The sequence below is a fragment of the Anser brachyrhynchus genome, assembly GCF_964034855.1.
Source record: "Anser brachyrhynchus genome assembly, chromosome: 23".
Lineage (NCBI taxonomy): Eukaryota > Metazoa > Chordata > Aves > Anseriformes > Anatidae > Anser > Anser brachyrhynchus.
Genome location: NC_137716.1, coordinates 5,394,005 through 5,420,864, shown reverse-complemented (window position 1 = coordinate 5,420,864; position 26,860 = coordinate 5,394,005). Strand labels below are relative to the sequence as shown.

The window sequence follows — 26,860 nt, the reverse complement described above, 5'->3', positions numbered from 1 at the left end:
TTGTGACTGAAAAAGCAAGAGAAACTAAAATTCATTAGCTTGAAGCGTACAGAAAACATTTTTGAAAAGTATGGTATCTTGAAAATTATGGGCTGGAGGAAGGGGAGAAAGTGTTGCAGTTGTGAAGCATCCATCCCCCTCCCTCCCCATACACAGTAGCTCTGAAGTATCTAATTCAAGCTGGTTTTCCACGTCTAGGATTTCTGGCTACTCTGACTGTGGCAGCACAATTCAGGAATATCATGAAACAGAGAGGGAACCTTTTACCTGAAGAAAAGTCTAATAAGCTTTACTTTTAACATTAATTGCATGATTACACTTCAAATGGCTTTTTACTCCTTTTTTTCTAATCCTTTAGCATAAAGTTTCATCTCTCCTGCAACAAGAATTCTGACCCAAATAATCACTTTCAATTTGCTTAATTAAAACTATACTTGTTGTATAAAAAGGTGAAATATCCCACCTCCTGCCTTCTTACCTGCACCAGATGTTTCCCACTCACATACTGGTCCTTGCTCCCAACTGGGACTGACACACCTGGCCCCACTGAAGCCCCCGCTAGAAAAAAAGCATGGGGTTTTTAAATCCCTCTTTAGTTCAGGCCTTCAGAATGGCACTGAAAACTGAAGGTGCAGGGTATTTTATTTTTTGAATCAGCATTGCCACTGGAGAGAGATCAAGCTAGCAAAAGTACTGGGGCTGATAAGAGTAGTTTACCTACCAGGTCTGAACACAGGAAACCGATAGGCTAAAGACATTCGAGTACTAGCATGAATGTTCAAGTGCATCGTTTTAAAGTCTAATTCATACTGTCATGACCTGGCAACCCAAAGGTACACTTTCTTGACACTTCACAAGAGAATAAAAATTCTAGTTTACTGTACTCAGTTTACAGATATTTTTGCAAGCATAGGGATGTGCTGCCAGTAACAGATGCAATGACTGAAATCTTTAACTTGCATTTATTATCAAAGTCATACTGTTTACATCTGTAATGTCAACAAGATGCCACAACTACAAAAAAAAAGATTGTGCACATTGCAGTTTCAATGCAAAAACAGTAAAATGGAAATCCATTTGTTAAAAAAGTAATTAAAATTACTCCAGAAAGCAATTGAACTGTTTTAAACACCTTTACATCCAGTCAAATTAAAATGGTTAACAAGAAAAAATACAAATTCGAAAATCTGGTATCAGTGTTAAAAAAGCAACTACTTAAGCATTTCTATCAATTCGCACGTCAATCTCCCTCCCGCGAAGCTGTATCCCATTCATCATACGGCAGGCTCTCTCAGCTACTTCTGGGGACTCAAATCTAACCACACCACATCCCTTAGACTTCCCATTTTCCATCTTGATATCAGCATACAGCACATGACCTTCAAAAGAAAAAGAAAGGTTCTTGTTTAATCTAGTACATACCACACAATTGTATTGATCTAAAGTTCTCTACCTTAAGCCACAGAAAGCATACCTTTAGAAACTACCATTACTTTGAAACTTAAAGCTCTAGGACAATTTTATCAGTGACCACTGCCATGAAAAGTCCCCCAGAAGCTGAACAGCCTACCTCAACCATCAGTAGCTTATCTAAGCCTCTAAAAAGAAAAGCATGCTCATAAAGTCTCTTAAAGAGCATGATGGTTCTCAAAGCAGCAGAAAGCTCTAATGAATTATGCTAATTGGTCCTCTAGAAAGTTAGCTTATTCCACAGCATAATATTGGAAATTGGTCACTGTAGCAAGCAAGAAATCCACATGGGATTAGCTTTTCAAAAGGTCAAATGTCTCATGAGCTGGACATAAATACACCTAACAATATGCAGCTGATTCAGGAATTCTTTTAGCTCCCCAATTTCTTCATTTTTCTTTGATTATTGCTATTACTAATTTAAGGTTCTTTTAAGGACAGTTTTCCCAAATACGTTCACTTCAAAATAAAGCATCTTGCCAGTGCTTTTCAGTAGTTCTCAGCTTTTTGCTGTAGGAAATGAATCTCATCATTCATCCTGGACTTCCATATCTCTGTTCCTGTCTCTGTGTAACTACAGAGAGGCTATCCACATAATAAATCCAGCCCTTGAGAGCCGAGCTGAGAAGGAGCACGCGTTGACTGGGTTATCAACTAGACAGTCAAAACATTTATTTCGTCTCAATACTGTAGGACGCTTGCCGGCATAGCAGGATGGTAAACATCCCCAAACCACTTGTCAACATGAATATCTAATATTTCCCCAAGTCTGAGTGAAATTTTAGTTAAGGTAGTAGTGTCAGGGACATAAAGGTAATTCCTAACTCTGTAAGTCCTACTCAATTCTCAGTAAAGATCGCCAGTGATATAACAACTTACCACATTCATTAAATTTATCTTTCAGCATTTTCCATGTAAAATCAAAAGGCAGCTGTGAAAAAGAAGAACAATTACTGAGGAACTGTTAAACGACTTGTCAGTACTTCCGTCTCTTCAAAACATGTTCTCCATCCTGGGGAGCCATAGTTCAGCACCGTCATTTTCATACGCAGAAAGCTTTTCTCCTGTTAAGAAAATGGCTTCAACTCACAAAGGCCTGCCCAACCCCACATTTGTCAGCATGCAGTATTAAATATTGTAACTAAAGTCAAAAGAACACAAAAGAAATCAACACGGTGCAATAGGATGAAGGCTACTCACATTTCTCACAAATATCTGACAGGCTTTTCTGGCCACCCCAGCTGCAGGTCCTCCAGTTCCTCCAAGGGAGCCTGCAAAATTGCCTGCAAAGTTTCCACGTTCCATATCCATCGGTCTTTCAAAATTGCTTCCCATCGCAAGTCCCATGCGATCTATGCCTGCTCCCATGCCTTGTCCCATAGCAGGACCCATTCTTTCCATATTAGTGGCTCCAATGCGCTCCAAGCCCATTCTCTCCATGCTAGCAGCACCCATACGATCTATTCCTATTCTTTCCATAGGATTGGCACCTATGCGATCCAAGCCACCTGGCATCCTCTCTATGACCTGACCCATTCCAGTTCCCATTCCAGCAGGGACCATACGCTCCATACCTATACCCATCCTATCCATGCCAGACCCCATTCGTTCTACACCTGATCCCATTCTATCCATAGCGGTACCAACGCGTTCAATGGCAGCGCCCATTCTCTCAATGCCGAAGCCTATTCCAGAGCCCATTCTTTCTATGCCAGAACCCATTCTCTCAATAGCTGGTCCCATCCTCTCAATGTTAGGAGCCATGTGATCTATGCCCAGAGGGGCCATTCGGTCAATTCCAGAACCGATCCGTTCCACATTGGAACTCATGCGATCCAAAACAAGACCCATCCTGTCTATTTCTGACCCTACTCTCTCCATCCCATGCCCCATCCCAGAGGGTATCCTTTCCATTCCCGAGCCCATACGATCAATGCCAGGTGCCATCCTCTCAATCCCAGGAATGCTGGCATTTCCACCACCTGGAACAGAACACACAATTTAACAAGTCAAACACAGACTAAAACCAAACATGTGCTTGTGTGTAGCATGTGCTTACACTACTGAAATCCTTTAGACCATCATTATTGAAAAAAAGTGACCACCTAATGTGTGTGCTGCTGCAGAATATGAAGCAGAGTTGTCTCAGATGGGAAAACAAGTACCACTGTTGATTACATAGATCACCATGAACACAAAACGTTTTAAGGGGCTGGTAACCTCATTAGTCCATGTGCAAGAGTTTAACCCTTCCTAAAAAGTTTAAGTTCCATATGCACAATAAAAGCTTCAAAGAAAAAAAGAACAAAAAAATGATGTGCAAACAAGGAGAGAAGTTTGAATGCATATGAAAAGCCAGGAGTTCAGGTGGCGAAAGTAGTATTTTAAATATAATTTTAGCTGCTAGCTGTCCTGTACAATACCCTGGGGATTATGCAGCAAGAGTAATAAGTTAATAACTGAAATTACTGTTTGATCAAAGTGTTAGAGGAGCTATGTGTAAAATATGGCCTGTTTTGTTACAACAAACATGCACGTTTTTTACGCACAGTTCAGGTATTTCCAGTAGGTAGTGTAAGTACTTCGCTTCGTATACTGACCTATTCCTCTCTCCAAGGTGTCTCCAAAACTACGAGACATTCCCATTTCACTTCTTCCAAATTCTCTCTCAAATCCTCCACCCATGGCACGATCCATCTCTGTAAAGATTAAGTCTGATATGTTCTTCAGGGTATCAACATTTTACTGTAGGCATAGTTTTTAAAGATTAACAGCAAGGCAAACTTTTATTATGTCCTCCTCATCATTTTATTATGTCTTTTTGAGACCAAAACACAACCCCCAGAAAAACAAGAACAAAAATCCAGGATTCATCTCAACACGGACAAGACACTTTGCTTTGGAGAAGTCTTTTTGGTGAATACAGTCAGAGCACAGTTTATCTTTCCAAAGCAGTCCTTGAAGGCAACTTCTATGAACTACTTGTTTTTTGTAGCTTAGAGGCCGTAAGTGCCTTGCAGACACTGCATGAGATGTAAGCCTTAAGTTTTTTCCAATAAAAGCTGGGAAGAGGAATAAGACCAGTCTCCGGTGCTACAGTTTCAGAGACCAAGGACTGCTGTTGAACTCAGAGGCTTAATATTAAAACAAACGAAAACACACACAAAACTAATGCCTACCACTCATTCTGCCCATGTTCATTCCAGCCGGAAAGCGCCCAATGTTTTCCATGCCACCAAACGGACCTTCCATTCCTAAAAGAAAGGATTTTCCAGGGACGCTTTAGCATTTCAACTTACCACTACAGTTCACCAAAATAAGCTTTTTTCTCAGATCATTTCCATAGGCACCAAGACAACGCTGTACCACAGATTCACAAACTGTGATCAGAATTTGGTCACAACTTATCTCCTAAATCAAGGCCAAGTTTTAAAAGTCTCATGACCAAACCACTGGTCATATTTTCTCTGAGGTTTTAACCCTTCCCCATACATCTACAGCAGTTTTACTAATACTCAAAAACAGAAGTCATCACTAAATTGGTGACAATTCCAAAGAAAACAAATGCCTGCTAGGCATATATGGCTAAGTTTACATGACTTTCAAAAAAAAAATAAGCTATATACATTTCAGAAAACACAGCTTACCTCCCATTTTATTCATTCCAAAGCCCATGCCTTCCATTCCCATTCCTCAAAATAAAAGAGAAAGCTTTATGTAGCAGATGTAATTCTACAAACCATCAGCCATTAGATTGGCTGTAGAAAGAAATCATACAGCACATCCACTCTGAACTGGAAAGCTTACATTTGCTAGCTCTTCAAGTAGATTGCAACATTCCTTCTCAAGAAATAAAAGCAGGAAGTGGAAAAAACCATAGGCATTTACAAACTGAAAGCTGAGTGTGTGCTACTTTTTAGGTGGCTCTTTAAAACTTTTTGCTATTTAAATATATCCTAAACATAGATTTGCAAGCCCACTAACAAGTGTTAAGAGTGACAGATGGTTTTAGAAGTTTTATGTATATTTGCAGTGTCTGCTGCTCATGCTCAAGAGTCAGAAAATGAGAGCTGTGCCCTTACCATGGTAAAAAATAAAAATGGAGCAGTCGGTTAGGTTCAAGTTTCTGTTATCAAGCTCATGATTTAGCTCAAGAAAAACTCATTTGGCTTTAACACTCCTAATACACTTCAACTTTTTGTGTAGGCAAACAAAGCTATCTACCCTTCTATACAGCTTAAAGCTCTCATGAAACAAAGCATAGGAGTAATCTTCTTACCTCCAGGTCCCATGTTGCCCATTCCCATGCCTTTGTTTAAATGATTTGCATCAATAGGTTGACCTCCAGGTCCTAATCCCATGCCAATACCACCAAGACCATCTGAAGAAAATATTCAGATATCAAAAAAGCCTTGTTTCCATAATTTGACAAAACAGCAAGTTTTATTCTTAAGTAATTGACTTCTATTCTCCAAAAAGCTTGCTGTGTTCCCACTTTGGGGTATGTACTTAATGCATGAAAGTGTAAATCTAGAGTAGATGTGTCTTGAAGTAGACTGGAAATTAATCCCAAATATTTTCTTCATCATCTATGTTTTATCTTACTGCTGAGAAAAGTCGATTTTTTTTGGTTGGTTTTAAGCTGACTCCTGAAAAATAACTGGCTAGAACACTGCTTATTTTGTGCAACTCCTCAATCTAAGGAGGAAAGAGTGGGCAATTTAGTATAAAGAACTTCTAACCTTTTCACAATGTTACCTTTGATTGATAAAAGGCTTATTTGCATGTTTGCCAAGGTTCCCTTGCAGCTAATAATTTAAATAACTGCAAGGTTCCACCTATTAATGACAGCCACCTATAGAATTCAGAGCACACAGCCAGCCTCTTTCCTAGGCAAACGAAAAATGTATATCATTCTCAGACACAATTTTGATTCTTCCTGTACCCAAGTGAATAAAGGATTCCCCAGTCAAATAAGAAAAAAAAACAACTCATTTTCCTCAGAGTGGATCAGGAAGAAAAAGTTCTCTGCTTGCACTTGAATCAAACAGCTTAATAGCATTCTTTCCTTACGAGAATAAGACTTCCTTGTTTACATTTCAACATAATGATCTCAGGAAGCATTGAATTATGTTTTACAACACCACAAGATACCATTCCTCCCTCCCATCCCCCCACTTAAAGGCCAAGAAATACGTTTCCATCATTATTTGTTCCATTTCATACAACAATAATTAAACAAAAAAGCAGTGATTTTCTCTTGACGAGGTATACCGTTACAGAAAGTCATGGCAGCAGCAAAAAAAAACCTGTGGATGCTACGGCTGCTGAACAAGGTTCTGGTAGGTACACAGAAAATTGACTAATTAAAGGATGGATTGATAGAGAATTATTCAAGTTAGCAGCATACACAGGTTTTCTTTCCATGACTAAGAAAACATTCTTAAAAATTCTGGCTGAATTAACAGAATTACAGATATTTTAGAACAGTTTCAGCTGTAAGACAGTAGGGCTTTTCCTTACCATTAATTCTCCTTTCTGACCCAGCCTACTCCTGCTCAACACTTTCATTATCTTATCACCGAATGGTCAAGGTAACAAGGGACCTCTGGAGGTAATCTGGCACAGATCCCCCCCATCAAGCAGGGTAACCTACAGCCCATTACCCTGGACCACATACAGACAACTTTTGAATACCTCAAAGGATGGAGACTCTATAACCTCTCTGGGCAACCTCTTGCTCCAGTACTCAGTGACCCACACAGTAAAAAAAAATAAAAATGTTTCCATATGTTTAGATGGAGCCTTTTATTTCAGTTTGCCTCTTGTCCCTGCACTAGGCAACACAAAAAGAGCCTGGCTCTGTCCTCTGTGCACCTTCCCTTCTAGTATTTATATATTTATTCCCCTAAGAAACCTGAAGACCTGGAAGAAGTCCTCAACTCAGCCCATTTAATTGAAGGAAAGCCATTAGACACCCAGAATACCAGTACATAAAAGGGTGCACACACTTCTTTATAAACTGATGAAATTTCCATTAAATCCTATTATTAACAATAGTTCTAGAAGGCATCAGGACCTTCAACTTACAATCAAGAGACTTGGAAGCTTTGAGAAGACGAATGGGATACTGTTTTTAAGACAAACTTTGAGCTATGAGCTGAAGGAAGTATCCAAAAAGAACAAGACTGAAACTTATCTATTATTTCCCTCTTAGATATTAAGGCCATTTGAATCCCAGTTTTCAGAAGGCTGAACTTGAGCTTTACTAGGGCTGGGTTTGAGCAGATGGGGAGTAGCAGAAGTTGCCTAAACATCTTAACAGCTCATAGTTTTTAGTTGTGTTCTATTTATTCATCTGTTCCTCCTACATATGGCAGGCTACAGAGGCAGTACCTCTTGAGCACAAGTTTCCTATGGACTATTAACAACTCAGCTTTGTTTGCCAGCAGATGAACTCAGTAATAAATGTAATTCAGGAATATACAGGAAATCTCTTTAAATGCAAACCTGAGAGCAGAATGTTTTCAAATTGAGTCTCATTTTGCAAATATTCAAGTTGCTGTGAAGACAAGTTAAAAACATAACATGTTCAGTCATACAGCAGAGACTTACGAGGAAGTTGTTGTGGTCGCTCTGGAGGAAAGAAATCTCCTTTTGGAAAGGCTCGTTCATCCTAAAAATAATTTGATACATTAAGTTTGTACACGACTCTAGCCTGCTTTCTTACTAGAATGATTTCCTACCTTTTAAAAAAAGGTAATTAGAGAAAGCTAAAGTAATCCTTACTATATTTATGATTGTCTTTTAGAAAAATAATTAGAAATAACCTTCAACAACTGTGTAAGTTGACATCATTAGGTATTAGGCCAAGTCCTTTAAACAGAACTCGTTTCCCCCAGTATTTCAACCCATGAGTTAGAAGTGAGATGTGAAGTGCAGGGCTGTACTTCTCTGTCGTGGTATGTTATTTACCTTTGTTTGCCCTGGGAAGGTCGCACCAACCTTGAAGCCACACATCATCCAAAAAAAAGTCAGGAGCACATTATCAGTTCAAAAAGTATTAAGAATCTGAATGTACTTACCATTTTTACATGCATTGGTCTGTCAAACAGCAGCTGCCCATTAAACATTGCTTTCGTTTCATTAAGGATCATCTTTCAAGCACTGGAACCACAAAAAGTCTTAAAACTCCAAATACTATCTGATGCGGAATATAAAAACCTTATCAGAAAACCACAAGACTCCAGGTAGCTTCTTATACTGTAATTCACAGGTTATCAAATACTGTTTTGCTTTCTCCAAAACTGAAAAGCTTCCAAACCTAATTACTGCATATTCCAAAAGTTTCTGTTTTCAAAATTAAAACATGAGTTACAAAGAGTCTTCTGATTCATATTAAAGACATTAAGATACCACTTAAAATGTCTCAAAACCAGCCAAGGTGTTTAAACACTTCCCTCCTTCCACACCATAGACCCAAGTTGAGAGATCGAGCACGTAACAGTATCCACACTGCAATTTTGTGTTTGTGTGGGTAGACTGTTAGGTAGCAAAGCACAGCTTGCAGTGTAATATGGCTGACAGAGAAACACACCAGATCAAGCCTGCTTACACCGCAGATGGATCTGTCTCACTCCTCCTTTACCTCCATTACAGCATTTAAGACAAATCTTTTCTTAGAAATTGCATTTTAATTCAATACTAGCTCTGACAGACAAAATTTACTATTTGGCCTAGATGCTCTAGGCCTCTCACCTCTATTTGTTAATGATTTTGAGCAAACAAAAATAATTATTTCAAGATATTTTTTCTCCTTTTCGGTTTCCCTACACTGCAATGGCTTCACTTAGCAAAATAAGGCAATATCCTCAGTTTTAATACTACAACTTTTATTTTCATTCTGCTTTTCTTAACAGTTATTTGCGAACTCATGGAAGTTAGTGCAGGATGGAGTGCCAAACCTGTCTACTATTTACCAGTAATATTCTTCAAGGATACATATAGCCTGAACAGCCTCTATAGCTTGTTCAAAAGTGACAGTGCCGATCCCACGACTCTTGCCATCTTTATCTTCTAAGATGTCTGCCCGAACCACAACACCAGCCATGCTGAATACTTCTTTCAGTTTCTTCCACCCAACCTTGTAATCCAGCTGGAAGATAAGTAATATTAGAAGTATGAGAAAGCTTCCCATCCAAAGAGTATCTTCAGTGTTCATCAGTTTCCTTTCCTGGTATCTGCAATCCTGAGAAGTAATCATCTTCACAGAGATGGGATAAAATTTAAATAACAGAATGCTAGAGAATGCTAAATGCATTGTTTTTAGCTTCATTCAAAAATACAAGTTATCAAGCACTGTGGTATATAGGATACAAATTAACCTTACAACTTCACTAGCAAAGAGAATCGCAGAATAATTTAGGCTGGAAAGGAACTTCTGAAGGTCATTAATTTATTGCTGAGAACAAGTATAATTAGTTCAGGTTGTTCAGGGCTATGTCCAGCTCAGCTCTGAACACTTAAGCGCGTACAGTCTTTTGGCAGTCACTCCCTTATTTCACCTGTCTCAAAGTAAAGAAAAATAATTCTAGTATTTAAATGGTATTGCCCATCTTCCAACTGACATCCACTGCAAACAGTCTGGTTCCGTCTTCTCTGTATCATGTGAGTCAGGGTGCTGGAGACAACAATCAATTATCCCTTTCACCTTCTTCCTTTAAAGCTGAACAAACCCCTCGGACCTTCTACAATTTCATATTCTCTAGATTCTTACCTAGCTTGGTGTCTCACCACTGAACTTGCTTAAATACATTCCCACTGCCCCTCCTTCAAACAAGACATTTTCTCCACATCAAGATCAGTTTTAGGATTTGAAAACTAGTCCTATTCTTGCTGTATGTGCATACTGAAATGTTTGTTTTTATACTATATCCACAACAGGGCATACCTTTCAAGGGGAAGTTCTCATTTTTTGTTCATACATTAGAGTGAAAACTTCCTTCCCACTCAGCAGGTGTTCCAACTGAAGAGAACAAGACTAGTCACAGAATACTAGAGCTGGATGTCTACAGCTTTTCCTCTAATTCATTAGATTCTACTCAGTTTAGACCCTGTTCAGAGACCACACAACGCTTACATTTGCAACAAAGACAGTGCTTCCAAGTCTCCCTGCCTGTAAGGCATGGATGATCTCATTGGGTATGTTGGGATTGTTGAGTATACTAGGTGGGATATTGAGCATTCCAGGGCCACCTGGGCCCGGACCAATACCCATTCCACCAGCTGCCATGACTTTCTGCATTGCTCTCCTGGCATGCTCGCCATCAGGATCCTAAAAAAAACACAAACAACATATTAAGTTCATCTGTATTCCAACGAATGTATGAGGATTTAGTGGCAAGGCCAAAAGTCAAAGGGGATATTCATTTATACAAGGTCCCTATAGACCTTCAGCCAACTTCCTTTTTTTTAATTATTATTTTTTAAATTTTCAAATCAATGCACCAGCACACTTCAAGTTAGCAAGTTACTCCTATCCATGCATTTCCCCCTGAATCTGCAGGTGTGTATCTGTTATTTAATACCAACAATAAACCCCACAGCCGCATTTGTTCTAAAGACAGAACAGTACTGAGGAGGCCTTAGAAGACAAACACCGATTAACTTTGGCATCCTCAAAACAGTACAACAACTCATTTATCTTGCAGTTAGACTTCCTTACAAGACAAGATACAGTGTGTAAAAGTTCACAAAGAGTGGTTTGGACAGCTCTTTTTCCCCCCACTCACACTAGGTTTCCAAACTGAAAAAAAACTTCTAAAGTATCACTGTATTACTACCAAACCTCATGATTTTAGGGTATGTTAGAAAATATGAAGTATAGGATGAAGACTTCCAGCAAGGAGATAAAGCTATCATAGCTTCGCTTCATATTGCAAGTGAAGACGAGTACCTTCATAACACATGGTAAACTTGTGTCACTTAAGTTGGAACTGTCACACTGTATTCAGTGAGCAAAATGTACAAGTATCACAAGACTGCTGAAGAAAGTGAAACATCAAAATAGAATTAATTAGTCAGGAACACAGAAGTGTTAAAAGATATTTACATGAATTTTAGTCTTCATCTGAATTTTAAGGCAAAAAAAGTAGTATGTTCCTGAAAACAGGAGAAACGATAGGATTAATCATGTGAAAGCTATTATTTTTTTGGTCAATCACATGAAGGCTTTTGTATTTCTCAGCAATGAGACAGCAAACACGGAGAGGTATGTACCAGGCAGTTGGCAAAACTAGTTCTAATGGTCATCTGCAAGAACTTAACTCCTCCCACAGATGCAGACTGCAGCACATGGTATAAATGGTGCTGAACCCCTTAAAAGTAAAAACATGCTTCTTTGCTGATTTCAACTATAAATTTCTGTTCTGTCTATACCATACAAGCAGAAATATTCACGTATGGCAATTGTTTTGTGAAGACTTGGTCAATTCACAACCACTTCTTTTCAAGGACAGATACCAAGGGCACAACCTGATTTCCAGTTCTAACGGTATGCCGTTAACAGCAACACAGATCCACACACGGCCCACTTTCTTCCAAAAGCCCCTCAGGAAAGTCAGTGCCTGATAACTTTCAGATGGAACTGTTCTTTGAGCCTTCCATTTCACCTCTCGCTTCCTGTAAAGGGCACAAGAGGTCAACAGTGCCAGGAGATAGCTTGCAGTGAGAAGCAGACTACTGCTCCCAGAATTTATTACTTTTTAAATCTTCCAGTTCCAAGAAGTGCTGCCACTTGCTCTCTCCATTCTTCTCCTCAAGTGCTCCTCAGAATGCAGGCTGCTAGGAGTGGACCTTGTGCACGCGCTTCCCATCTTATACTCATGCAGATATCTTTTCCCCAACCACTGGGAGGTGGGGCAGGCACAGCAGAACACAAAGCTTGCTTTGCCAAAAATATGGCTTGCATACCATAAGGCCAAGCATCACCGATAACTCTGAAGGAAGTCTCTCTTGATTTTTAATTGGACCTTTGATGCAGCTACAGTTCCCAAAGTATTGGGATAAAGCTTTAAACTTGTCATTAGATAAGGAGTAACTCACGGTACAGTTGAGCGTGTTACAGTGATTGATAACAGAAAAGCCATTAGAACGGAAATAAAACTTCAAAGTATTTCAGAAACCATCTTATTCTATGGAATTGTTTGTAAAATACATTCATTATGGTGCAGAATTAAATGGGAAAAGAGTCAGTCAAGAACAAAATACTTATGCAGGTTTATCGAACCATAAAGAAGTACACCCGCAGTTAGAGCCAAACACTTGCTTTATCCACGTTCTGCATTGCTACCAGTAGCACCTATTCTTTAAGTCAAGCTTAGTCTTGACAACTGAGTTCAAACTCAAGTTTGGCAATAGGTGCTGGTAATAAAGAAAGCCATGTGTCTTGTTAAATTCTATTTGAAGAGTTCTACTTCATCAATTATTCTTATCTGCAAATGAGTCAGCCATAAAGCTTGACTATGAGATATCCCCTTCACCTTAAATCCAAGATACTAAAAGAACAGATGCAAGTCTTACTTCTTTCACTTTCAATGGTCTTCCACCAAGACTATGCTTGTTCAAAACCTCTGCAGCCTTTTTCATGCTTTCTTCCATCTTGAATTCAACAACACTGTGAAGATACAAGACATCTAAGAACACTGCTCGTATCTTAAGAGTTTCCTTATTTCTTGCTATGAATTCATAAGTGAACTTACGCGCATCCCTGATGATTTGATTTCAGAGGCGAGTAACAAGCAGAGGAGGGAAGAAAAAAATAAAGTAAGTAAAAGCACAAAACACTTTAAAAAAAAAAAGTCAAATCACATTAGTTAACCCTAGGGGCAAAAATAAATGTAATCTTACCCAATAAAGCCTTCATTACTTGAATTCCATAAGATATAATTTCTTATACAATAACAGGGTTAAACTGTAGTTTCTGAAGTTGTAACAAACAGAACTAAGTCCAGGATCTCCAAGAAAAATACCATACACTCCACATCAACTGTTCTTCCCTGTCATACAGACAAATCCTCGCCATATTCTCTCACCCTAAATCCATACCCTTCAGTACAGTTAAGTGAACTCCTACTGTGTATTTTTTCCCTGCAAGATACTTTCACTGGACTAATTGACTTATACCTATAAAGGCAATATACGTTTAACTTGGAAATTAACTTCTGTTTACTGGCACGGGAAGTATAGTTTCCAGAACCTGCTTTTGCACACTGGCCTTACAAATTCAGCAAACCACTACGGTAACGTTTTCCGAAACACAAGTTAACCTTCCGTACCACTATACGTACTGCTAGTGTCCATGGGTACTTCAAACAGCCAACGCCACCTGAGCACAGTGGAAGACCACCCTAACACTGCTCTTACAAGTCCCCAGCCCCCCGCCCCCCCAGCCCCAAAGAAGCTTTTAAGCAATCCTGTTATAGCCACTAAGCATACACACTTCTCTACCTTCCTGACTTCCTTTCGCTCCACGCCACCATACAGTTACATTTGTCATGTAGAAAATCCACAGAAGAAATTCTCTCAAACACTTACCCTTGACTTTCCTTCAGCGTCCATTAAGAGCTCCACGTATGTTACCTCACCAACTACAAATCAGATTCCAGACGACACATATACCAAGGGAGAAAAGCCAAGAAAACAATGGGAATTTAGAACAATCAACAACCGTGTATGGAGCCTCTGCCTTATAAGAAAGCCCAGAAACACTCCATGTTCTCTAAACCACAAAACTGGACAATTACAGGTATGCAGTAACATTTTAAGACTTGAACATGTTCTTGATTTTCCTCCACTTCAAAAGCCAGCTATTTCCACAATACCAATTTCCTCGACCTTTAGTGCTCACTCGTTACTTGAGGCAATCCAAATCCAGGGGGAAGTCTGCAAGAACAAGTTTCCTTCACTTCACATAGCACACGATCTTGTCTCCACAGTCCAGAACTCAAACAGTTGCTTGCATTTCTCAGGATTTTTCCTCTGGTAAACGTCCCAAAAGGGGACCAGACAGACCCAACAGACCAAGAGACCACTCACTGCCTACTTTTTATTTCAGCAGTTCAGCCTTTATGTCACAGCAAAATTTAAGTCCATTTTTAGGTTTGGTATTTTTTAAGTTAGTGTTTAACTCTGTCATATTCGCCCTCAAGACAAGAGCCTACAGCAAAAGGCAAAGTGCACTAGGAAACTATATTTGCACCTTTCCTCACAAGACTAGGATTGCTTTTTTCCTTAACTGACCACATAACCATATCAAGTACCTCTGGAACACAACTACCAAAATGGCTGCTGCCTTTGAAGGGACTGGCATACAGAATTTATTCAGAATAACTGAAAAACTTTTTCTTTTAATACTTTTTTTTCTGGTTTTATAAGTTCTTCTTTTTAAGTTTAAGCTAGGGCTCCAAGTTATACTATCTGAAAGATGAAAATAAAGCAGTCTTCATGGGAAACAACCACCAAACCTAAATTCTGATAGCATACTCTAAGCAAGGATCTAGAAGCTTGCATTCGATGATCTACCTTTGCAAGGGACAGAGAGGAGTGCTCAGCCTCACCTCCCACAGGACTGGTCATTTATCGGACACCTAGTGTCATTATCCAAAGTGAACATCCCACATTTTTTCTAGAAGCTGGAAGAAAAGGAATGCTTAATGAAATTACATTTTTTTTCCCCCTCTCCATTTCTGATTTTGAAAATAATTAAGCAATATCAGCATTCCAGCCAGAGAGTAGTTAGCTTGGCAGAATAAGCAGTGACATCCATTCATGCTTCCATGAGGATACGAAGTGTTCAAGACTAGTAGAGGCTAACAAATCCCTTTGAAAGGGCCAGGAGAGATTAGAGTGTTTAATTACCACCTACAACCTGAGCACTATGAGATTGTGTATCCATGGAATTGCAGTGAAAGGGACTGCACTGTAAACAGGCATCCCAGCATCATGCTTGGTGGTACATGGGGCCCATATTCAGCGTTACCAGGTCATTCTGAAGCCATCCATCTCAACAGCAGCAGCCAGAGTCCAACCAAAACTTTTATCGAGAACAACAAATTCTCAGATTCCCTACGATACAAAAGCCACTCCATTTCAGAGACCCCAGAGATTACAGGTTATAGATCCGTAACTCATTTCTCCTAATAACATTATTTAGGCTCTGAACTGAGGGCTCTCCTCTCCCAACCATTAATCAAAACCAGCTACATCTCTTAAAATGCACACAAACACTTCCCAAAAAAAGTTTACCAAGCTTGAGCATAATATATTAAATACAATTTAACATATGCTAATTTGACCTCTGAACAACAAGATTTCCTGGAGTCTACTACAGAGGCAATGGTGTATCACTAAAAGTTTGTCAATTTTGCTCGATACTTCACATTCGAGCCTTAGAGACACCTGTATTAAAAACAAAACGGATCTTGAAAGAGCTGTTTTCCTTTAAAAAGGCATCTGAATTTCCTATATAGCCTAAAAGCACACCAAAGGGAGGGGGGGATGACACAAATAGCGTAGAAGATCAGTATCCAAGACAAGTCCAGATTACAAAACTACAATAAAAATAAACTTTTCACCTGAAAAACATGTAAGAAGATTTTCCTTCTGCTAGCACAAGAGAAGACTACTTAACTTTCAAAAAATAAATAAATAAAAAAACCACAGCCTAAGTTTTTCCCCTCCAGATGGACCTTGGCAGGCTTGAGAGGCTGACCTGTACAAACTTCACAAAGTCCAACGAGGCCAAGTGCAAGGTGCTGCAGCTGGGTCAGGTCAATTCCAAACATGAACAGGCTGGGAGCAGCCTTACTGAGAAGCATTTGGGGCTGCTAATTAATGAAAAACTAACCATGAGCCAGCAGTGTGAGCATGCAGCCCAGAAAGCCAACTGTATCCTCGGCTACATCAAAAGAATCATGATCAGAAGGGCAAGGGAGGCACTTCTCTCCCTCTGCTCTCATGAGACCCCATCTTGAGCACAAGAAGGACAGCGACATATTAGAACGAGTCCAGAGGAGGGCCACCAAGATGATCAAGGGCCTGGAGCACCTCTCCTTCGAAGACAGGCTGAGGGAGTTGGGGTTGTTCAGCCTGGAGAAGAGAAGGCTCTGGGGAGACCTTAGAGTGGCCCTCTCGGTACCTAAAGGGGGCTGCAGGAAAGCAGGGGAGTGTTAAAGGCCAGGCTGGATGGGCTTTGGACAAGCTGATTCAGTGAGGGTTGGAACTAGATGATGTTCAAGGTCCCTTCCAACCGTTCTCTGATTCTATAGTTACCAGATCAGCCTCCATGGGCAGATAAAATTTGCAGAATCTTTGAGGCAATAGCTCTAAGTTAATGCAAATGTGATTAAGGAATATGTTCCCCATTGGTGTCTTTAAGACTGAAGGTAGAGCAGACTTCTTTAAACCTCACATTTGAGAAAGCTCAGAAACCTTTTGTTTCCTAAAACAAAAGACTGAAGCAGCAATCAATACAGTAACTAGAAATACAAACTAAAAGAATGTCTATCATTACTTAAGACTAAGTGCTATTTCACACCAGTCACATTTCCTCAAATTTCCATGCAGAAGTTTACCTGCATGGAAAATTTACGTGTTCAGACAAGGTTAGTCTGCCAGCATTCAGATTTTCTCCTGTATTGTTCAGGAAGCTCACGTAAGTACATGGTAACTCAAGGCATGGCTCAAATGGATTCACCTAGCCCTACAGAGGTATCCGCGAAGTACCTAGGATAACAAACTCAGATGTAGACATCAACTTTGAAGATTATGAAGTTGGGCAATATGATTCTCTCTGAAAGGTCCAAAGACAAGTGTCTCGGCAACAGGAGGAGCACAGAAAGTGAAGAAGTGGTAAACGCTCTATAAAATGGTAGTTTCTTTGTCTCACAGGGTCAAAACTAAGGAGAAAGTAGCCACTCAAGACATCACCAAGACTACCTGGATTTCCATCATTTTTAGAAAAAACTGCAAAGTGAATGATTCATGAACGAAGACCATGCCATCAGAAGTCTAATGCCTTCAACATAAGACAATTTGGAATTGGCCAGTTACTCCTTCGGGTACAGTGCTTAGATCTCATGACTGGCAACCACGAAAAAGCTCCAGGGTGGGCAGGGAAGAGAGCAGACTAACTACAGCTTTTTACGCTGTCTGTGCAAAAGGGGAGAAGAAAAACAATCTTCCCGAAGAGGAAACACGGTATCTCTCCTGTAGTTCCACTCTTGCATGAAAGAGACCAGAAAAACAAGGATGGGTAATTTTGGTTCTTAAAGAGCCCTGGAAGAACAGACGAAGTGCAAAGCTCACTGAATCCACTGAAGGACCACCTGGAAAAGATGGTTAGAACAATGAAAGCAACACGAAGATACACTCAGATCCCACCACCGCATTTCAAAGTCTGTTAGTATTAAAGCTTTCAGTGTAGATAGTCCAGTTAAAGTTGAAGATACTTGCTTAAGATATTGTTAGCATTCAAGTGATACTGAAAACTCCTCAGTCTATCTTACTAGGAAGCTGACTGTACCACATCTTGCACAAAGCTGCTGCAAGGTGGCAGTCAGCTCAAGAACATCAAGTACAATTTCTGCTCTTCATAAAAATTATGTAGATTTTCCAAGATGGTAAAATTTCCATAAAATTTAACAGCAACAGCAGAAATGCAGGATTTACTTAAGAAAACACACGCAACATTTACATTTGAAAGTCCTGTTATAAGTTACTGACCTCCACTGATGGCTTCTCAAGACATTTCAGTGAAGCTCTGTACTCAAACGCCAGATTTCAATATTAGTGCTCACAACCTAACTCTGGCAATTAGGTACACAAGTTAATGACTGCACGGTCCTAAATGGCAAAAATTATGCAAAAAGAGAAAATAGAAATTAAAAGCTTGCAGTCACTGCAGCTCTTGGCTACTTGTTCTTTTTATTTTTTTTAAAAACACTCCACATGTCCTGCTGTAAAGTCCCACTACACATTTGTATTATCAAACCTTGCTATCTGCAGTCACCATACATGTAAATACATTAAAAAAGATACTTCAGTGTTCTCACATCCACCTGAAGAATACTGTCAAGTTTTGACATTTGAAAGCAGTCAATTCTTTTCAACAATGAAAGAGATCTTAAAAACTACAAGTGATTAAAATGTCAAATAGTTAACTTACTGCAGTTGACTTCTCACTGCAGAAAGCTTTCTGCTTCAATCAAAAAGTGAATCAAGCTGAAACATCTTCAGATAACAAAGGTGCAACTGAGATGCTGTGCTAAAACAAGAAAGGAGCAGTATACCAACCCCTTATTGAGGGTAGCAGGACATCACACCAACGTACCACTTGCCACAATGAAAAGCTTGGCACCAAGTTTCAGTCAAGTCATTACAGTTCACATTAAGATAACTCTGTGGGAATTCTTCTGCAGATAAATTACTCTAGTTGCATTTGACTATAGCTTTGAACTGCAAAGAACAGACTGAAGAGTAAAAGCCACTTTTCTGCTCTCTGTAAAAAGTCACGTGAGTACCCTAATACACGGAAAAGGAACCCAGCAGATCACCTCCCATAGATAAGGAACACTCCTTATTTCCCAGCAGAAGAAAGGTAATTATAGACTTCCTTTAGCCTCATTCAAGCCAACTACCTGCTGACTACTTATCTGTAAGGTTTTTAATATGGACTTTATCCGTGAAATAAATTAAATTGCCACTACCATCCGGCTGTGAAATGCAGAGAGAACAGCATGATCCTCATCTAAGATACTTTGACATTCAGTGAAATCCTGTTCATTTCACAGAAAGAGAAACAGGCAAGTGTTAGTAGTAGTAAGCTACAGCTTTAAGTTTAACTATCTTGCACAGAGCTGGTTGTGGTACCTAATGATGAAGAATGAGAATGGCAGGAAATGTACAAGTGGGGAAGAGGCTGAAAGACTGAGGAAGATCCAATTTTAAGTAACTTTCTTGCTAGGAAAAGGAACCATTCTGTACCAAGGTACGGTCCTGTTTAGAACTCATTAGCACACCTACTGAAAGTAAGGGCAGGAAGAAAGTCAGATAAATCAGCACTTCTACATTGACTAAGTCATCCTTTTCTCTTTGCCCACCAAGAAGTTCAGCGTGAAAGCACTCTGCAACAGAATCTTCTTTAGCACTGAAACCCGGGCGGCCTTCCAGGAAGAGCTGTGTTCAGGTACCAGAGCAACAGCTGTCCAAACCAAACTGCCAGAAGAGCTCAACAGTACCTGTGTTCAAGTCCAGTAACAAGAGGGCACGAGTTACATCTTCAAAAGGTCACAAAGACTCTAACAATTACTCAAGATGGAGAAAGAAGGCACCACACATGAAGTTTGGTGGTTGCTTTTCTTCATAGCAAGTTTAAGCTGGGAACAGCTTTGGTTTTTTCCTCGTATCTGTTCACACGTTCAGATTCTGATATGAAGGGGTAAGCATGCCTGTCAGATACCACGTTTATGCTTTAAGTATGAGGTTAAAACCATGCTACAAGTTAAAGTAGTAAGTAAGTATGAGGTTAAAACCATGCTACATAATACAAGTAGTCCCTAGCATGTCCTGAAATCTTTGTATCTGATGTGACAACTGCCCCCATAACTGTAACTACTCCTAGCTTTGCAACAAAACAGATCCTACAGCTAACATTTCTCCTTGTGTTGTATGCCACCTTGCTACTCTTGTCAGGGAAAAGGTTTAAGATACAAAGTTCTCTATTTCCTAAAAGAATCCATAAATATCTCAAACTCCTTTTTTTTTTTTAATTACATAGTATCACATTATGTATACCAGCTGCCACCAAGCATTACCATTTTGCTCCCCAAAACAGAGCCGTTTTGGGGAGGACAGATTAAGACCAGCATTTAGCACTCAATCACGTTATGTTTACCATTAGATTCCAATTCCACGCAGAACTGCTGCCTCATTCTTCTCCTCAAGCCACTTACCAATTACCAGTTATCAATGCTGATTACCTCAGTTTAGTAGAACCTTGTGTTTGTCAGCCAATACAAGGGAGTTTCAAACAAGAACATTTTTTTATTTTGTTAATAACTGTGTTATACTGCACACCTGTAATTGACTTTCACCAACAAATTCACTGAAATGACTAAACCAAGGCATTACTCTTGAGAGATGTCACCTTTAGCAGATTTCAGATGTACGCATCTGAAAAAACCAAGTTGCAGAAATATGAGACCTCAAAGCTAATGTCTCCTAACCCATACTTACTGACACAAAAGAGCCGACAGAGGTGAACTCCTCCTACGTTCGGTAACCTGCTATGCCATTGCTGCTAACAGCTTCCGTCTTTATGACTGCCAAGCAATGCAATAGTCATGAATCACCTACGTTTACCCTTTACGTACAGATCCATTTCACATGCTCTCAAAGCCTTGAACGTTTGGCCTGTAATTCTTACGCTTACAAACCAAGAATTCTCACATTTAGGTTTTTCCACAGCCGCATTCCTGGTTCTTGGAACTACTATGCCTTATATCAAAAAGCACCGATTCAGCAAGTTCAAGCACAGCACAAGAGCACCAATTTGGTAGAAGTCTGGGACTAATTAGAATGAATCACAACTACGCAGCAAATCTAAACTGTTATGTTTTAACAAGCAGTCCCAAAAACCAAGAACAATGCTTCTCAATACGTAGACAAGCCCTGCAGACAGACTGAAGAGGTTTCAATGTTCCCCTAGGATTATCTGCTGGAATGAGCAGCTGAACAGCAAGGCAGGAAACAATCTCACATCGGACTTTTCCATCCACGTGAACTGGAGAGAAACCACAAGACACTTGGAACGGAATTCAACACAGCACTTAAAATTAGACATCTACACATACAGATACTCCTATTAACCAATGCATCTCGTGTAGCTAAGTGCAAACACAGCTTAGGACAGGGGACCATGCATAATTAGGGCCTGTTAAAGCAGTCTTAAGACTGCAGTTCTTCAGATTACAAGAAACCATCGTTGCATCTCAAGCATCAACGTTTCACAGCCTCTAATTATGGAAGTTTGCCAGGGCTTATAATCCTGAAGTTCACTACGCAGACTAAGCAGCTCCATTTTGCCTCCACAGACAGATGTAAAACCATTTTGGAAATTTTATTTGTTTCCCGATTCATTAGGCCACAACTTGTGAAGTCACTAACCACCGTTCCTTACCAAGTTCAAACACAAGTGAACATCGATCACTGTTATCCAAGACACGTATGTCTGATGGTATGTATTTTAGAAGTGACCCACAAGAGCAGTGCTCGTACTACTTAGGCCTAACAGGTTTTGAGACATTTTAATGATGGAGAAGCCAAGTATTTTCTTGCCACTCCACTGCACTTCCAAACTGAGTTGAAAACTTGTAGGCTGGGCATCAACTTAAAGAAATAATTTCAAGTGAGCCAAGAAGATGCATTTAGACTCGTCACCACCTGAGAGTAATCAGCTCAATTTCTTCATCTTCTTGAAGAGATGAAGGTGCTAAGGTCAACAAACTAAGAAGGTTCCCATTTACGAGTGTAAGTTAAATACAAGTAGGGATGGAGGAAAACATCATGAACTTGATTTCCAAAGCCCTACCCATGTTGCTTGTACTAAAGCACAAACCTGGTTTTTCTTCTTTGCAGGTCACCCTTAAATACATTTTTACTACTATCCAATTGCAGTATGGATCTTTACCTAAGCACAAATCACTACGAAGATTAGAAAAACAGCTACATATACATACACCAGATTGACATTATATGACTACCTTTATAACCCTACAGACATTAAAATACTTCAGAAAGTTTTGCTCATGTCAAGGCTAAGATCTGATAAAAGCCTCGTTTTTCTTTTTTATTTTTCCACCCATAAGACAAATGCTCGTTTTAATCTCTGACGAAGCACTATTAAAAATACGCCAACGTGCCTACAAAGGAACTATCCGTCTGGAAGGTTGCCAGAGAACGGTATTGTGCAACACCAAAAAAGGCTTCGAGACCTTCTGCAAAACTTGTTGTCACTACGTGCACCCAGAACTTCAACTGTTAAGCTTACCAAGTCAGCTACGAGTAAGATGACAGACATCGCTTGGTCAGCCCTGGTTGTACATTACCTTTCTCTTTGACCAGGTCTTTCAGAGACTGCCACTTGACGTCAAATGGAATATTTGTAATAAAAGCTCGGTATCTTCTAGCAGGGTTAGCATACGGCTCAAAGCGATGTCCTCCTCTTTTGACGCTCTTCTCTTTTCTTTTTTCACTTTGAGTTGGTCGCTCACCTTCACTGCAAACAGAGATAATTGGACACATTAACTACTCTGGCATTTGATTAGTGTCGTATCACCTCTTGGAACATAACTTCTTGCGTTCCCAAGACAAATCAAAACTCACAAACTTTCATCTATTCATTTATTTGCAAAACAGTAATAAGAAGACAAGGTGGTACTCATAGTATTAGTGCTACAAATGGCATTGCAACAAAGAGTTCCTAACAGCAGACAACTTATATCCATCCCTAAGACCCACTATTTTCTCCCACGTTATTTATACAACATAACCAAAGCTTCTGGTTTCAGAGGCTAAATCTCTTCAAAGCCAAGCAGGCCTAATTTCATCTCCTTGTGATGCTCCAGACCAGACACGCCCTATTTCCTCCTTTACATACTATACTTCAACACCTTTAAGACCAATAATGCTTTGACCTACCACATCTGTATTCTTGCACTACAAGAATTTCAGCGAAGTGATCCTGTATCTAAGCACTCACGTCAGTGACACTCTTTTTACACCATCTTCCCCCTCCCCCCCAATTAATACCCTTTTTGGGCAACACAAATTCAAAGTCTCTGTGCCTTTCAACAAACACATTGAATAGTTTTTACCTATTTCAGAACACAAGCTCCAGAAGATCATAATTAAAGAATGCAAAGTGATGCCTATTTTTCAACCAGCCTACACCACTATGAGTTAACAAGACAAATGCCACTGAACAGCAGTATTCAAATAAAATAAACTGTATATAAATATACAAACTATATAAATAAAAATAAACTGTATACAAATATACAAACAAAAATAACAAAATTAAATCACTGAGCAGATACAACAGCCTGCAGGGAAAAAAAAAATGCAGATGCCTATCGAGTGTGATATTTTGATATCTGAGTGGGTTCCTCATTTTTACTACAAGGCAACCCATGCTTTTCCAGCCACAAATATTGTACTTTACAGATGCAGCCATAACTGCTAACAGTATTTGACCTTAGTTATGGCCATCATGTACCACTTAGACAACAAAGGAGATCCAGGTTCTGCACATAACTAGTATGTTGGAAGAGAGGTCTATAATGAAAAATGTTCTTTAGTCATTTACTGTATTTAATCAAAAAAGGAAATTTTAGGCTTTCCCTTCTTTGTGCTTTCAAAAAAAAATCTTGAGTAATCAAGAAATTAAAAATCCAAAAGCAGATCATGACAGGACAATTCTTTTAACACTCGAGCTTCTGTTTTGCTGAAGAAATAACACACAGTTCAGCATTTCTGTTATAACCTACACATAATGCACCGGTTTTCTACAGCTATTCCTCAAACGAGAACTGTTCAAGCTACCCATCGGTAGAACTGCTGTGTAACTTGCTTCAAAGTCAAGGGGTACGATGCAGAGATCTTTGCAACTCTACGTTTAAAGTTCCCAGAGCAGATTATCACACGTCAAGCTTTCATATACCTGTAAAGAATTCAGGCAAGCCACCGTACCTGCTATTAAAGACAAACATTAGTCTAGAAATTATTCCTTATCACATTTAGTGTGACAAAATCCAGCTAGGTCTAAAGAAATATCAAGGAAACTACGCTGGCTGCAATGTTTCTCTTTTGCAGGACGTCAGACAACAACTCCATCCGTGGGCATCCTCCAACACACTAAAAGGAGGAGGAGAACAAGCAGGCACGTGGCCACAGAAATCACTGTGGTTGCCAAGTACGAGAACAACTGAGCATTTAAAGGCAGTTCTGGACAGCAGGAAGAAGTGAGTTCCCCACATCCTCTCCATAAATACGCCATGCCTGCAGGCATTGCTAAGTTAAAAAATGGGAGACGAAATTCCCACAGTAAATGGGACTGAAATAAATTAAATTTAGGGAATTAAAAAATGGGAGTGAAATTCCCATCCCAATAAGGAACAACTGTGAATAACTGTGATCCATTTACAACAAGGCTAACGCAAGAAATACAGAAAAATAACACCCCCGTGGCAAAGGCAAGACGTCCAGAAAAAAAAATGCATTCAAGTAGTTACTTTCATAAGATATTTTATCTACCTTGATTTTCCTTGGGTTCCAAGCTGAAACACTTCAAGGCTACAGAAAGTCTCATCTAAGAGCAATTCCTGTAACCATACTACCTAGGCACTGCTACAGTCAAACTACGGCAAGCTTTGAGCTGTAACCAGAATCCAAGACAAGACAGGAATACCCTCCAAATATCAAACACCCAACATGAGGGAGGAAGATGATCTGAAGACCCTTCTCTAGCCTCAACTAACATACTTCTGGCTGCAGTTTTTTCTTATCTCCCAACTCTTGGTCAGGCTGCAGATTTGCAGCACGGTGTAACAGCCTTCAGCAGCTGGGAACCTGACTGATGCCCAACTGCGTAGCACAACTCAGGCACATCAGATAAACAAATCTGACCAAAAGTCTAACAGATTACTCCCAGAACACAGGGTTAAAAATCCTGATTCTCATCTGCATAAGATTTCAGGCCTGGGGACAAAAATTAACTGGAAAAATGCAGTCCTTACTTGGCATTAAAAAAAAGTTTTGCTAACTATGAAACTTCTCAAAATTAGGTTAGTGTCCACATGTGAAAGTGACACGCAGTTCAAACTTTTTCTGCTTATGAACTTCCTCTTTACAGACTGATAACCATAATCCTCAGAAATTATTATTATTTACATTTCTGTAATGTTGTACTTATATCCAACATATGACCTTTACTTAGGGTCTGGCATCACTTCCAAGTCGTCTCTTGCTCTCAAGGCACCAAACTCAGATGTCTTCCTAACTAACTTCACTGGTAAGTCACCAAGGATAAGACAGAGGCACGCTTTGCTCCAGATATCGCAGCAGTATGAACGATGACTGCCTATTACAGCATACCAGCCGCTGACAGAACAGTTAGAAAAAGCAGTTCAGAGCTCCAAAACCCATCCCGCCGGCACTACCTACGCTCTTATGGGAACATTTACATTTCCTGAGGAAACGTTTCTGCTGGGCCTAAGCGTAATAAACAAAAATCTCGATGCCCCAGATCGAGATCCCGACTCCTTCCGCGTCCAGGCCTCGGGAGCTCCCTGACGGCCTGCTCGGCTCAGGGCCGCAGAGGGGAGCCCGTGCGGCCGGCAGGCCCGGGCCGTGTCCCTTGGGACACGAAGGGAAATCAACAGCGGCCACGGGGACAGGGACAAGGGCAGGGCCCGTGCCCGGCGGCCCCTCAGCCCGCACCACGCCAGGCCCAGGCCCCGTCAGGCCCAACCGCGCGCGCGCGGCCCCACAGCCCCCCCCCACCCCCCCGTTACCTCTTCGCGGGCGCGTCCCCAGCACTCCCCGCCCCGTTGGGCGGTGGCGGGGCCGCCGCCGCCGTCTGCGCCGCCGCCGCCGCCGCGGGCGGCTCCTCCATTTTGTTAGCGGTGCCCTCGCCGCCCGCCGCCGCCGCTACCGCCGCCGCCGCCGCCATTTTGCCAGCGCCGAGCCTTTGTGTGACGAGAGCCCGCCCTGCCGCCCGCGCGCGGGGCATGCCGGGAGGGCCGCCGAGCGGGGGGGCCGCTCCCGGCCCCGCGCCGTCCGCCCGCGCCTGCGCACGGCGCCGCTGCCCGCGCGGGCCCAGCTGAGAGGCCGGGCCCGGGCCCTGAGGGGCCGCTGCCGGGATCCCGCCGGGCCCCGCGGGGCCGTTGCCGCTCTGCGAGCCCCGACCGCGGCCGGAACCGCGAGGGCGGCTCCAGCCGGGGCCGGCTCTGGCCTGGTGGGCCGCGTCGCCCGGCAAACAGCGCATGGCGCCGTCCCGCTGCACGGCCCCTCCCTCAGGGCCGCCTCTGGGCTGGGCAGGCTCAGTGCGGGCTGTGAGGAGCGGGGGTGTTGCCGAGCGCGGCGGGCGGGCGGGCGGTGAAGCCCTTGCGCCCTCCGCCCCTAACCGAGACCCGAGGCGGCCCGGGGGGGGGGGGGGGTGTCTCGTTCGTACACGTAAATCACACCGTCACGGATTTTAGGGGTTAGAAGGGACCTTGAGAAATCATCGGGTCCAGTCCCCCTGCCGGAGCAGGGATTATCTAAATCAGGTCAC

General features: G+C 41.1%; 1 protein-coding gene and 1 long non-coding RNA gene across 3 annotated transcripts; one reads left to right on the top strand and one right to left on the bottom strand.

Moving 5' to 3' along the window:
* Positions 1-943: 943 nt before the first annotated feature.
* Positions 944-26,600, bottom strand: HNRNPM (heterogeneous nuclear ribonucleoprotein M). Of its 2 annotated transcripts, XM_080566211.1 has the most exons (16): positions 26,100-26,600; positions 22,635-22,804; positions 14,065-14,117; positions 13,230-13,237; positions 13,051-13,144; positions 10,610-10,804; positions 9,472-9,625; positions 8,556-8,605; positions 8,086-8,146; positions 5,750-5,851; positions 5,118-5,162; positions 4,650-4,724; positions 4,071-4,169; positions 2,671-3,452; positions 2,350-2,401; positions 944-1,379 (listed from the first exon to the last, which is right to left on the bottom strand). In XM_080566211.1, exons 1-16 carry the CDS (start codon positions 26,570-26,572, stop codon positions 1,216-1,218), a joined length of 2,577 nt encoding a protein of 858 aa, XP_080422337.1. In that variant the 5' UTR covers positions 26,573-26,600; the 3' UTR covers positions 944-1,215. The 2 variants fall into 2 exon arrangements, with proteins under 2 accessions (XP_080422337.1, XP_080422336.1); XM_080566210.1 differs by lacking the exon at positions 13,230-13,237 and having other exon boundaries at positions 14,061-14,117; positions 26,100-26,332.
* On the top strand, positions 19,886-21,928 carry LOC308182167. The gene is made up of 2 exons (XR_013941704.1): positions 19,886-20,010; positions 20,053-21,928. It is a non-coding gene; the product is annotated as an uncharacterized lncRNA (long non-coding RNA).
* Positions 26,601-26,860: the final 260 nt, after the last annotated feature.

What these genes read in the sequence shown, in the direction of transcription:
- HNRNPM (XM_080566211.1), bottom strand. Translation starts at nt 26,572, where the DNA reads ATGCGCTGTTTGCCGGGCGACGCGGCCCACCAGGCCAGAGCCGGCCCC. An exon ending in GAACATGGGCAGAATGAGTG is followed by an intron (nt 4,170 to 4,649) that starts GTAGGCATTAGT and finishes TAATCTTTACAG; the next exon opens with AGATGGATCGTGCCATGGGT. An exon ending in AGATAAATTTAATGAATGTG is followed by an intron (nt 1,380 to 2,349) that starts GTAAGTTGTTAT and finishes TTTCTTTTGAAG; the next exon opens with GTCATGTGCTGTATGCTGAT.